The sequence below is a fragment of the Dermacentor variabilis genome, chromosome 8 (genome assembly GCF_050947875.1).
Source record: "Dermacentor variabilis isolate Ectoservices chromosome 8, ASM5094787v1, whole genome shotgun sequence".
NCBI lineage: Eukaryota > Metazoa > Arthropoda > Arachnida > Ixodida > Ixodidae > Dermacentor > Dermacentor variabilis.
In genome coordinates this window covers 100,950,662-100,964,241 of record NC_134575.1, presented here as the reverse complement: position 1 = coordinate 100,964,241, position 13,580 = coordinate 100,950,662, and the positions used below count along the sequence as shown (strand labels likewise).

Below are 13,580 nucleotides of genomic sequence, written 5' to 3'. Positions count from 1 at the left end.
TATCGGAGGGTGTGGACTTCGAGAGCTTTGTCGACGTAGACAACGGCGTGGAGACAACGGGGCCTTTAACTGACGCCGAGATTATCGAGGCTGCGTCCAGTCAGCAGCACGACCCACGCGCGGCGAGCACGCCTGACAGCGACGACGAGTCCGACAAAGAGGACGATCCGTTGCCTCCTCCGAGCGCATGTGAAGCAGCATCGGGACTCGATCTGGCTGCGCGCTATTTCTCCACCGATGAGAATTCGGATGCTGCGCTGGAGATGTTGGGCAAGTTGCAGGCAATGCTTCTCGAGTCGCGGCGAAGAAAGCGCAAACAAATGCAAATCACCGATTATTTTTCATGTTGATATGCTTCGATCATTATTCTTTTGTTAATAAACATGGTTTTGAAGCATAAATAGTGTCATATTTCATCATTAAGCCTGACGCTCACGTGGGTACATTTATCATTAGTTCCAGGCGCATAAATTGATTGGATATCTTTATTTCCTTTGGTGTTTGGACTCGCATGATTTTAATACCCGCAATCGCCGACCTCAATGAGTAGTAGTGCGTATTCCTCGATGACGATCCCAGATATGGCTATTTTGGCTTCGGCCCTAGCAGCCAAATGCAATGGCCATTTTTTTTTTTTTTTGCCGCCCGCTCGTTAATTCAAACTCCGCTTAATTCGAACAATTTTTCAGTCCCCCACGAGTTCGAATTAACGAGCTTTTACTGTAGTGTGATGAAATAGAAATTTTGCAAGCACAGAATGGTATCGGCTGGCACAGGACATAGGGATCATAGAGTGGACATTAAACGGACCGATCATGATGACCCTAGGATCTTGCAGTCTCTTTCCATTATTTGGACTACACCGATAGTTTTAGAATATATCATAGAAAAAAGTGTCTGACATATGTTCAACTGTCATAATTCTCTCACAGAAAAGAGGTTGCTTTGCTTTAGACTAATCAATGTAGGTTACCACCTGTAGCCTTTTAGGAATACTGAACCGGAAGGGTTATACAGTCGCTGACCGTTTATTCGGACCTCACGAGGACTGCAAAAATGTCTAAATAAACAGGTGTCCGAAAAAGTAGATTAAAGGAAAAAAACTGAAATCCTTTATTTTCACGCACTTATTCGGGCTCGGCAGTAGGCTTGAAGAAATCGTGAATGTGCCGTTGCACGCTGTTCCGTTTACGCGCAATCAGATAAGCCTGAATCTCGGAGAGGGTCGTATGGTCACTATAGGTGGCTGAAAGCACAGTCACTGCTGGTACACGCTCCGCATGCGATGGCAGCATAGCACATGGTGCGTGATCTTCCGACTTGGTCATCGTCCGGCGGTGCAGGGGAAACCTGAGGAATGATCTCGCCATCGTCAAGTTCAGCGCATGTCAGTACAACAGTGTCGGCACCTGTGAAACTGTCAAATGAAACGGTGTCTGAAATCGCAATGCAACCACTGCGCAGGTCTTGGCAGAACATTTTCAGCATCAACAGGGGCACATCGGAAGGCGACAAATCCTAGGCCTCCCGGCACCCGCTTGCCGACATTCCCCAGCGTAGTCTGGACGGGCACTGGCGGCGCCATTTAACACTAGACGCGATGTTTCCGTATGCCGCGTTGGATCACCGGAACCTCGACACAGCACACAAAGCAAACACCACCATGCCGACACCAGTTGCACAAACGAAAAACGTGGCCTACTCGCAGCGTCGTGGGCGAAGAAACAAATCCGCTGCAGGATTGTCTTTACTTGGTTTACTAAGCTGAAACCGGAATTGCTGTACAACCGCTCTATCGAACCAGGCAGAAACGATGATGATGAGCGGGGATTTGCAGTAGCGGCAGCAAGGAGGCCCCGTTCAAAACAAAAATGGCGTTCAGCAAGTCAAACCATGTACCGGTCAGAGTCGGTGCATGGTGCTCTCGACCGAGTTGACTCAAGGAGTGTCCGAGAAATCAGATGAGAGGTTGCAAGGTGTCCGAACTTTCGGCAGTTGTTATACATTATGGTCTATGGGGAGAATGGCGGTGCCGCGAAGCAGACCGAATAATCGAGCTTGTCCGAATTTTTGGAGTCTGGAAAATCAGTCGGCGACTGTATTGTATTCCATGGCTATGCATTGTAAAGTGCCCCTGCATTTATTCTGTTGTTGTATTTACCTCTTTTTGATACCGTAACAGGACTGTAATCACTCCAAATATTTTCTGCAGGCTTCACAAATGCGATGAGCCTAGCCGAAAGCGTCCCTGCCAGAATGGAATGTCACACCCTTTCCAAGGTCGTCGGTCAGGTCGAGGTTGGCATGCAGTGCAGCTTGCCTCAGGCCGACAAGTCTGTTGGGTGCTGCTTCAAAGCATGGAGCGAGTCTAGGAGCGTGCAGACTACGGAGACTCTGGAGCAGTTAACCTCCACCTCAGGTGGGCAGTGACTGGCATTTCTCTTACATTTGCTTGCGTGTGTGAGCATTGTGAATGGCCAAGTCTGAGTAGCTTGGTATCACTTGCTAAAGTGCGTGTGACATTCTGCTGCCGAGGACAAATTAGCAGGTTTGCGAGCCTTGTCTGCATGCTTATTCAAGCAAAATGCAGAAATAATGCTGTACTGATCACATTGAAGGAACTAAGATGGCAGAGTTTAATCCAGAGTCCTCATGACTTGACGTTCTTGTAGGCCTGAAATTGCTCTGTGATAATGTTACATCCTTGAGTCCCTTAGTTATGCTTAAAGCCATGTACTTGTCTAAGAACGGGAACAGAGATCCATGCAGCATGTCAGTCGACCCCTGTGTTTAGGCCGAACAAAATTAAAACAAATTTCTTTACTGTAGTTAAGCATACTACAAACAAAATATACTTTGTTTTATCGATATGCTCATTCATTGAGGGAGGCAGAAACCACATATGCACTGTCAGGGATCTTTTCCAGGAAAGCTTTGAGTTACGACATCCTGAAGCACATCATCACTAATGACTAAGCAGGGCTAGGAATGTGCAACAATGTTGTGGCGACCATCCGTCACTTTGTTGTCCCCTCTTCTCGGAAATCCAGTTTTCCTTGCCATGGGGGTCCTTGCTCTGGAAATCCAGTTTACCTCGCAGGGGTGGTCATTGCCTGATGGTCTTTCTTGGAACCTAGGCGGCTGCCTGACTGGGGCACCACCACAGCCACTTGGCAAATGTGCCTTTACATTTGAACAAAGCCAATCGAGTGTGCATTCTGAAGATGTCATAATGTGTATTCCTTGCCTGCCCTAACGAGAGCTCCCAACAAGTGGTGATGCAGGACATTACGTTTTATTTACGAACACTAGCCGTGGACGATGTTACTCCTACACCTGCTGACAGAGACGGTGACATGATTACATCTGCTGTTATTGCCGCAGAGCTTCAGCTTCCCAGCTTTTGGCCCAAGAATCCCTGAGTTTAGTTTATGCAAGTAGAGGCCCCTTTTTAACTCTTACGCATTGCTTCGCAGACAGCAGAGTACCTGCCTGTTATTGCCACGTTACCCTCCGACATCGCTGATGCCATAAGTGACCTGCTGGTGGGTATGCCATTGGTCACTGCATATGATGACCTGAAACACATGGTCCTGCAGTGCCTCGAGCCATCACAACACAGTGTAGGTGCCAACAGCTCCTCTTCGAGGAACTCGCCGACCAACGAATAGTTACAACTGTGGCACTGGCCGCATTAATTACTGGGCGAGCACGCTGCAAACGAGAGCCAGCTTCCAATTTTGCACAAGATTTTCTTGCAACACCTCCCACAATTCTTAGCATGGTGCTGTTGGGTTCCAGTGAGATGAGTCTCGATTGGTTAGCTACGTTTGCTGACTGCATGTGACTGCTCGTGTGTGCACAGCTACCTATCGCTATTCTGAGAGTCTTGGAGCCAAGAGACTGGCTCTCATGCCTAGAGGAAACTGTCGACCACTTTACCAGTGCACTGGAGAAGCTGGCGACTGGCAGCAACACTGATGACCAATGTCAGCATAACCATTCGGCTTCACAGTCTCACAGTGCACCTAGACTCGCCATGGCAGTTGGGCTGTTACCACCTTCACTTTCGCAAACAAGCAAGTCGTTGCGCTCGGCCCTGTTCGTGGGCGGGAAATGCATCGGCCAGTCGCTAACGACGGCGTGCGACGTCGGCCCTCAAACGAGTCACTTTTTTATGGTTGTCAACCACGTCACCGTCACCCGCCTCCTCGTGGAGATTGGAGCCGAGCTGTCTATCGTTCCTGCCACGGCCGCAGATCGCCAGTATGCCAAATCCACACCTATGCTCCACACAGGGAACAACAATGCCATCGTGTCGTATGGGCTCTGGTCAATAACGCTAGCCATTGGACTCGGGCGCTTGTATTGGTAGGTGTTTGTGATCGCCGACGTCAGCTTGACCCCAAGGCATCAAGGCACTGGAATAGCGGGTGCGGGCAATCGAGGACTTCCCCTCTCCAACCTACTTCCGAAGGTTGCTTGAGTTTTTGGGGCTCGTGTATTTTCGCAGGTGCTTGAAACACATCCTGTGCGCAAGTTCTTCAGCCACTTACTGATGTGCTGCATTGTGATTCAAAAAAAAAAAAAAAAACATGCCTACCTTCCATTGGTACTTGGAGCAAGAACACTCCTTTCAGAAAGCCAGAACATGGTTGACGACTGCAGTGTTTGTTTATTTATTTAGCATACCCTCGGGGGCCAGTACGGCATTATAGAGGGGAGTGGTTACAAGCAAAACGGGTAAATTCAGCAAACAGGAATTAATAAAGCAGAAGGTTATATATATACAGTCAATGACTGAATTTTCGGACACCCAAATTTTCGGACATGCCTGATATTTCGGACGTCTTCGCGGCACCGCCGCGAGCCCCATAGAATCAATGTATAAGGACATCTGAAGTTTCGGACGCTCGAACCCCCCGCCGTCCAATTTTCCGGACTTTTTGACGTGACGGAAGGTCCTTTGGCTCCTCGCGTAGCGGCCTTTCGAAGGAAATCGAATTGCAGCCGAAGCATATCACCGCTTTTAACCACAACTAGCCGAATCTAGCTGTCACACACCAATGTGGTCTGGCCACGCTGGCTATGTTCATCGCCGCACTTCCGCCTCCGGCGGAGTTTCCGGAGCAGCGCCATTTCGTTCGTTTGCGCAGGCCACGTTTTGGCTAGCGTAGTGTGTGGTTGTGCTGTTGTGCTCTGCGACGCTAGGCCTAGGTGCTTCGACGCTCGTCAGCGAACTCCACTGTTCAACTTGAGGACTTCGCTTGCCTTCGATGGCCCCCACTCCGTCTTCGTCGTCCTTGCCGATGGCATCGAAGCGCGGAAAACAGTACCGTCGGTTAACGATGAAGAAGAAAGCAGCCATTATAAAACAAGTCGTGAGCGGCCGATCGCAGGCTGACGTGAGCAAGGAGTTCGGCATTTCTAAGCAAACAGTTTCGGATTTCCTCAAGAACAAGGGCAAGATCTTGTAAGCGGCCGAAAAACCATCTGGTGCCCAAAAAAAGAATGCAAGCCAAGGTGTTCATCCAAAGCTTGAGGAAGCTCTCGTTGTGTGGCTTAATTCGATGACAGCAAAGCGGTTGCCGGTCTCAGGCTGCATCTTGAAAGAAAAAGCGGAAACTCTCGCGCTTCAAACGAACATTGGGGATTTTAAATTTAGTGATGGATGGTTGAGGAACTTTAAACATCGGAATGACCTCAAGTTCAAGAAGGTGTGCGGCGAGAGCGGCGCCGTCGACAGTGCAGTTATTGAGCAGTACAGCAACTGAAAACTTCAGTCTTTGTTGCAGCAGTTCTCTGCTGACAACGTTTTCAACTGCGACGAAACTGGTTTGTTTTATAAGATGTTGCCAGAAAGAATGCTCGCTTTTGCTGGTGACCCATGCCATGGTGGCAAGCACAGTAAAGAACGGCTGACCGTTCTCGTTGGCAGCAACATGTCTGGCAGCGAGAAGCTTCCCTTGTTAGTAATCGGGAAGTCAAAGAAACCGAGATGCTTTAAAGGGGCAACGCTGCCAGTGTTGTACGAAGCCAACAAAAAGGCATGGGTGACTCGGCAGTTGTTCGAAAGTTACGTCCGCAGGTTGGAGAGGAAGTTTGAGCTTCAGAACAGACGTGTCGTGCTCTTCATTGACAACTGCGCCGCTCATTTTCACATCAAGAATTTGAAGGCTGTCCAGCTGGAATTCATGCCACCCAACACGGCTGCAGTCCTCCAACAAATGGACCAAGGCGTCATCCGTAATTTGAAACTTTTGTACCGTTCGCAAGTACTAAACCGCATGGTGCTGTGTGCGGAAAACGGCAAAGGCTACAACGTTGATCTTTGGTCTGCTATTGGAATGCTTGCGGACGCATGGAAGGCAGTGAGGCAAGACACGATCCGCAACTGTTTTTGCCACGCGGGCTTCGTACTCGCCACAGAGGAACCAGACTTGCCTGAAAGCAACGACACTATTGACGTGTGCCCGCCCATGGACGACGTGATCAGCGACCTCCGCTCTGCTGGGGTTTCCATACCCACACAAATAACTTTTAAACAGTTTGTTGACGCTGACAACGAGCTCGACTTCTGTGCAGAACTGACTGACGAGGAAATAGTCCGTCAGGTTGTGGGGGATTCGGAAGACTCCGATGTTGAAAACGAGGAGCCAATGCCTGCGCCGCCTACAAGCGCCAAGTTGACGCGAGCACTGTTGACTCTTTCATCGGTATACAGTGCTGACATGACCCTTGCTCAGATCGAGGCGAATATGATCGCATGCAACCGGAACGCCGTCCAAACAATCGGCAAGTTCTTCAAGCCACTGCAGCAATAACACCGGCTGCCCGACGATGCATATGTATATAATAAAACTGCAGTCGGCTGCATACAGAGTTTTTGAACGCCTCTTTTTATAGCAACTTCACTGATGCTTTGGCAGGCTTTCGGAAGCCTGGTACTTCGCCCTCTACCTCTAGATCCGAGAAAAAAAATAAAAAAGGTGCGTTTTTTGCATGCATTCATTTTTTTCGGACTGCCTGAATTTTCGGACGTTTTTATGTTCCCTAGAGAGTCCGAAAAATCGGTCGTTGACTGTGTATATATAGATATAAGTATATTGTCCTTGTCTTGTCATCTACTTTTACCCTCACTATGACTAGGTTGGCTAGCCTGTTTCCTCTTAACTAATTATATCTTTATCTCTTCAAATTGAGAAAATCCTGGACCCCCCTAACCATCCTAATTACAAAAAAAAATGGCACCTAGATTTTTAGGTATAGAAAGTTAGCATGGCGTTCGTGACTATAGGTTGAACAATGGGAAGAAAAAGGTTTCTAGTGTTACAGTGGTAGCTATGACATTCTTGAATAATTGGTGATATGTGATAGTGGTCATCGAGGCGGGAAGGCGATTCCACTCATTGGAAGTACATGGTAAAATGACTGCAAAAAAGCGTTCGATCTGCATAATGGAATGCCGACCTCATGAATGTGATCTGGTCTGGGCAACACATACGGAGGCAGGGAAATCAGTTTGGTGCGTAACAGCAGGTGATGAAATAACTTATGAAAAAGGCACAGAAGGAATATTTTGTGATGTGATGACAAGGACGGTAAGCTAAGGCTAGATTTCATGGCACTGATACTTGCAGTTCTATTTTAGTTAAAAAGAATGAAACGAGTAGACTTACTCTGTAACATTTCTAGTGAGTGCATTAGGTTTATTCGACCCGAATCCCAGATTGAAGCATCATACTGAAGTTTGGGTCCTATTGAGTTTTATAGAGGATTAATTTTAAGGAAGGAGGTGCTTTGGAAAAGTTGCGTCGTAAATAACCTAGCATTCGGTTAGCGTTACTTATTATATGGGAGATGTGGGCATTCTAAGTGAGATCGGATGTGATGTGAAGGCCAATGTACTTGTACGTTGTTACCAAATCTAATGGAGCGTTATTAAGGGAGTACACAAGTGGTTCACTGGTAGTTCTAGATACACGCATGAAATTACATTCGTTAGCATTTAGTTCCATTAACCATGAATTGCACCAATGCAAAAACAGCGTTAAGGACAGCTTCAAGGCTGGTTACATCCTCATCGCTAGTTATTTCGGTGTAAATTACACAGTCGTGAGCAAATAGGTGAATTATAGATGAAACACAGAAAGGTAAGTCATTAATATGTATGAGAAAGGGGAGGGGTCCAAGCACAGAGCCCTGTGGTACACTTGAATCAGCATGACTCAGATTAGAGGTTCCTTCATTAGCTGAAACAAACTGAATGGTTAGTGAGGAAAACCTCAAGCCAGTACAAAAGTGTAGGATGAAGGTTCAGTTGGTGCAATTTGTAGATAATAAGCTGTGGCATACTTTATTGAACGCTTTTGTGAAGTCTAAAAAAGTTAGGTCTGCAACTGAAGAGTGGTCAAGCAATAGGTTCAGTTTATGCATGAATGATACTAGTTGGGCGTCACATGAATATGTTTTGCGGAGGCCGTGTTGAAACTCAGAAAAAAAGGAGTTTTCTTCTAAGAAGTTGGCAATATGAGAAAACGAAATATGCTCGATAATTTTGCATGGTATACTGGTTAAAAAAATAGGCCGATAGTTCAGTGGGGAATGTTTAGTACCTGTTTCGTAGAGTGGGATCATGTTGCTCACCTTCCAACCAGCCGACACTTAACCTTTGTCAAGTGATTGCTGGAAAATCTTTGTAAGAATGATGGAACAATATGTCCTAGTGTTCTTTAGAAACTTTGCACTAAGTCACAACGAGTAGCAGATGAGAGTTTCAGTGATGCGATATTTTTTCTATGCTGACGGGTTCGATTATTAAAGGGTACATTGCGGCGTAGTCTTAAGATAGTATACTTGGGCGTGTTACATGAGCGTGTTTAGAAAAATTGCGGATACAAACGTAATTTAATACGGATGCACGATTGGCAGGGGGAATTGCGTTATCAGTGCTATCAACAAGGGTTATGGCGTCATGTTTTGGGTTAATAGTGCGCTAGAACTTTTTCGTATCAGTAGTTAGCATGGATAAAAATGTGTTCTTTAAAAAGTTAGCTTTAGCTTGCTTAAGCGCTGTCATGTTGTTATATGTAGCGCATTTGTAAGCTGCCCATCTTTCAGTGCTTGCAGATGTTTTAGCTGATCTGTACAAACATTTCTTTTTGTTAGAAAGGCGCTTAATGTGGGTGTTATACCGGCAAGCGCATTATCATTATAGGAAAGATTGCAGGTAGGGATAAATCCTTCTGTTAATTCACTAATTTTAGTAAAAACATATTCCACTTTGATTGGACACTGGAGATATAGAAATCAGTCAAAAAAGTGCCAAGGAAAATACAGAGCTCGTTGTTAATTGTTTCAAAGTCAGCTTTCTTATAGTCGTGAATTGCCCTGATTTTTTTTTTCTGATTTCGGACGTGAAATGTTGATGTTGAAACGAGTGAGCGCTTAAGGACAGTCAGTAAGTAATGTTCGAAATAAAATCGGGTCGTGTTGTTAGCAGAAGGTCAAGGGTGTTGGCAACTTGTGGTGTGATTCTGGTGGACTGTTATCAGTTGACTGAAAGAGAACAGTGTGCACAAGTGAAGAAAATCTTGATTATGCGGAGAAAGGGTGTATCACAATGGGTTCGCTATGCCAGGCTATGTTTGGAGTGTTGAAGTCATCCAGTAGAAACAAGCGTAAGGAAGGAAAGCGTGTTACGACAATATTGATTGTCTCTTGTAATCGTTAGGAAAGGAGGCGGCGTCAGTAGGATCGTGATAACATATGCCCATTATAATTTTTTCGTAATTTCAATAATTGCCCAGACTATCTCCCAAGTTAGTAGCAATATTAATGTGCTGAGAGTGTAGGTGTTTATCAATTGCCAGAAGAACGCCACCACCTTGATGCAAGGTATGGTCGCAGCATTAAACTGAGAAGCCATGTGCGGTAGAGAAGATTTCATGGTCTCTAATATGTGGATGCAGCCAAGTATTTGTAAGTACAATCATATGTGGGTTGAACGTGTCGACTGTGGAAGTGAACGAGTCGTGTTTGTTTTTGATGGTTTGAATGTTAGTGAAAAGGACAGACACGGCGTATAAGTGTCTTCCACTGCCCCTCGCAATTCCCTATGGACGATTAGGTGGTGCAGTACACGCTTTGGTGTTAACACGTGACGGGTGTGGTATGACGTGCTCTCTGTCACACTGTCTGTAATAGGATCGTACATGTACTGCTGCTTGTTTACAGTTAATTTGTTGTATTGGTGATGAAACAGGGGTTTGCCCTTTGCAAAGGCAATCAGTGTACTTCGAATACGGCGGGTGGCAGGTGAGTAGTGATCACAGATCCTGATGCCTTTATTTTTTTAGGAGCTCATGCGCGGAAAGCGCCTTTTTCTTTACTTTGCGGTTGCTGAATTTGGCTATAATGGGGCAGCATTTATCAGGTGAATACGAACCGAGACGATGAGCGTGTTCGATTGCCATGTCGGGTAGATTGCCGATGATAGTTGTTAGCGCGTTAATGATGTGGGCCTCAGATTCTTCCCATGATTCGTGACAATCAGGGATGCCATGAAAAATTACATTGTTTGTTTGCGATCTGTCCTCTAGGTCTTTGAACCGAGATTGCGAAGTGTTGCATTTGGAGGCGATCCCACCGCTGGCAACCAGTTGTAAGAGTTGAGGAAGACATCGGGATGAAAAACTTGGAGGTTTATTTACATTATTTACAGAGAGTCAATTAACAGTCTTAAAGTCATTACGGGCCGGCAGCAACTCGGACGCTGCGGCCGGTGGCAAGAAGCTCGAAAGAGATGAATCAAGGAATGCTCTCTTGCTGCTCCCGGTCTGTCTTTTAAGCCCTTCGGTGTCTCGAAGACACGTCACGTTCGGCCAATCGGCGAGCCCGCTCAGGTGACGCCATTTTCGGCCAATGGTAGGCGCCCGTGTGATTGTGTCACACCCGGCGGAGAGGGTCGCTCCTTGGTCCCCAATTGTCCGAGTGCTTACTTCTCTCTGCGGTCTTGCCGTCCCGGTATGCAACTACCGTTACCAAGGCGGAGAGGGTCGCTCCTTGGGGCCCAATTGTCCGAGGGCTTTCTCCCTGCGGTATTGCCGTGCTGACTTGCAAGTGCTGTCACAAATTGGCGGAAGGGGCCGACGCTGCCAGGGTTTCACGGTGCATTACAGCCGTCGTGCTTGGGGACCCACTTGACCTGGAACAGTGCCAGGCTCTCGCTACGCTTTCGGGAAGAGTCAAGCAGTGAATAGCTCCAGATGCGGCATACGAGGTGGGGGACGCCAACTCGTTTGCATGTTCCGCGCCTCGGGAATGTGGTATACGCGCTTCTGCGCTCCTTAATTAGCTGTGGCGCGATTCGATGTGGTCTGGTGAACTCGAAGTAGGCTCAGGAAACGGTCCCGTATCTAACAGCTCGTCCTTGCCCCGGAAGTTTGGAATGGCTGGTGAAATAATTCGCTGGCCATGAGGAACGCTGAAAGAACCTGCAGGGTACTGGTGTCGAGCCTCGTTTGACGAACTTCGGGATCCTGGGCCCTGGAGAATGTACGTCAAACAAACAAAACAACACAGTGCTTCACCACGTGTAAGCACAGGCTCTTCACCCCTGACTCGCCAGGCTATTACTGAGTCAAAATAAACTCTGACCTTTTATTTCCCCAATTTTGACAGAGCAGTTCCAACCAGCTTTCCAAACCACTAGCCATTTCTCCCCGAATGCCGTCAAGGCAAGAGTGACATTGTTGTTGCAAAACAAAAGGTCGTTGTCGTTGCAAACAAATATTGGAAACAGCCGAACATAAGTTAAGTGGCCTAACTACACGAACAGCATGTTTCCAACCTATCGCTGTGGCGTATTTATCGCACGTATTGGGGCCACTGAACAGTCTGGTCAACTCTACAAGTACATAATAACAAGCGCGCTAGCTTTGTGGTCCCTATTCTGAATGCACACTTGCGTCGAAGGCAAACTTTTCATTACATCTACAGTCGAACCCGGCTATATCGAACTCGCCAAAAAACACCTATCAGTTCGATATAGAGCATAATTCGATATAAGCCTGCTAAATAATTGGATGTCATAAAAGCACATACCACTTATAAAATCACTTTATTGATGAAACTAACTTAGTTTCGCACGAAATAGTCCTGCATTTTCTTCTGCTTGGGCAATTCCGCTGCGTGCGAGGCACGCACTTTTCCACTTTGTTTAAGGAGTCGGAGCAGCTGAGGCCGCAACATTCCGCATTCGCGCAGAAGCACCGGACTAGTGCGAGCGCACCAATCACTTCGGAGGATGTGGGCCAAACACGGTCGCTGCTTTCCTCGTTGTGCCCATTTTCACTTGTGCTCGGCACGATGTCGGCAATGTAGTCTTCGTTTTTGGGCTCTCCCGTGGTCGCGACACCATCATTTGCGCTCACCAACTCGTTCACCGTTTATTCGTCAACAGCTTCCGGAAATTCTGACAGCTCGCTTCAAACTTCGGCAACAACGGCAACGGCTTCGTCGCATTAATCAGAATTTACAGTCATCACCGAGCACGCGGAAGTCGGTACGGCTGAAGCTATTTTGGATGAACCACTCGTACACAGCCGTGCGTACGCGTCGGGGGCCACGGGCACTACGTTCGCGAGTTAGGCCGCTTTAGCCCTAATTTCACCCTTCAAGATCGTGCCGAGAGTGTACCTCGGAATCTTGTACGTTGCGGGGACATCCGACTTGTCACCGCGTTCGACCCGATTTATGATTTCGAGCTTCACGACGAAAGGCGAATTCTGCAGCGTCATCACGGCAACACTGCGGGAGAAGGCGCACACAATGAACGAGATAAGCAGCGAGACAACGCGCACTTTCGCCATCTTGCACGACGAGGGCACAAGAGCCTCTGACTGGCTGTCTGAGCAAGCGCTGCGGGCGGGCGGGCCAGGATCATTTTTTGTAGGGGGGTATCAGCGGCTCTGAGGTAGCGCGGTCACGTAGGGAGAGCGGTTGGATGGAGCCGCGCCGCCGGGTTTTCCCGTCACCGCGAGGGAAAGCCAATTTCCGGGGGCACTTTCCGCCGCTTGACGTTCGATATATCGGGAGTCGCTACTAGTTTTGTTCGATGTAAGCATAATTTTTGCTATATATACTCATTGTAACTATACCGTGTCCAGGAATTGTTCGATATATGGAATGATTCGTTGTAACCGGGTTCGATATAGTCGGGTTCGACTGTACTCACGTGTCTTTCTCTAGTCCATACAGGACATGTACCTTAAACGAGAACTTAATTTGCGTAACTTATGCACTCCGCAGAACCCTTTTAAAAGAATGCATCTCCTAATTACTAGTTCTACGCACGCTCGCTAAAGAAGTCAGAATACGGCTGTCCTCAACACACACGAGCAACCCAGTCATAAATCTGCTTCCTTCCGTCCACACAGGACACTCGCTAATGGAACTAAGAGCGCTTCTCAGTGCAAATGATGCACATACTGAAAACCTTCGCGGTTAACCTTAGAAAATAGAAAAACGCATAAAAAAGAAGGTTAACTAATACACACGCGCGTTACTATAGGCCTCTC

General features: G+C 47.3%; 1 protein-coding gene across 4 annotated transcripts in view; it reads left to right on the top strand.

Moving 5' to 3' along the window:
- The window catches only part of LOC142590470 (uncharacterized), a 330,321-nt gene that overhangs the window by 16,017 nt on the left and 300,724 nt on the right, over positions 1-13,580 (top strand). For all 4 annotated transcript variants that reach the window (XM_075702614.1, XM_075702611.1, XM_075702612.1 and 1 more), the window contains one exon: positions 2,213-2,419. In XM_075702614.1, coding sequence (XP_075558729.1) covers positions 2,227-2,419 — 193 coding nt within the window. In that variant the 5' untranslated portion in view covers positions 2,213-2,226. The remainder of the gene's footprint in view (positions 1-2,212; positions 2,420-13,580) is intronic.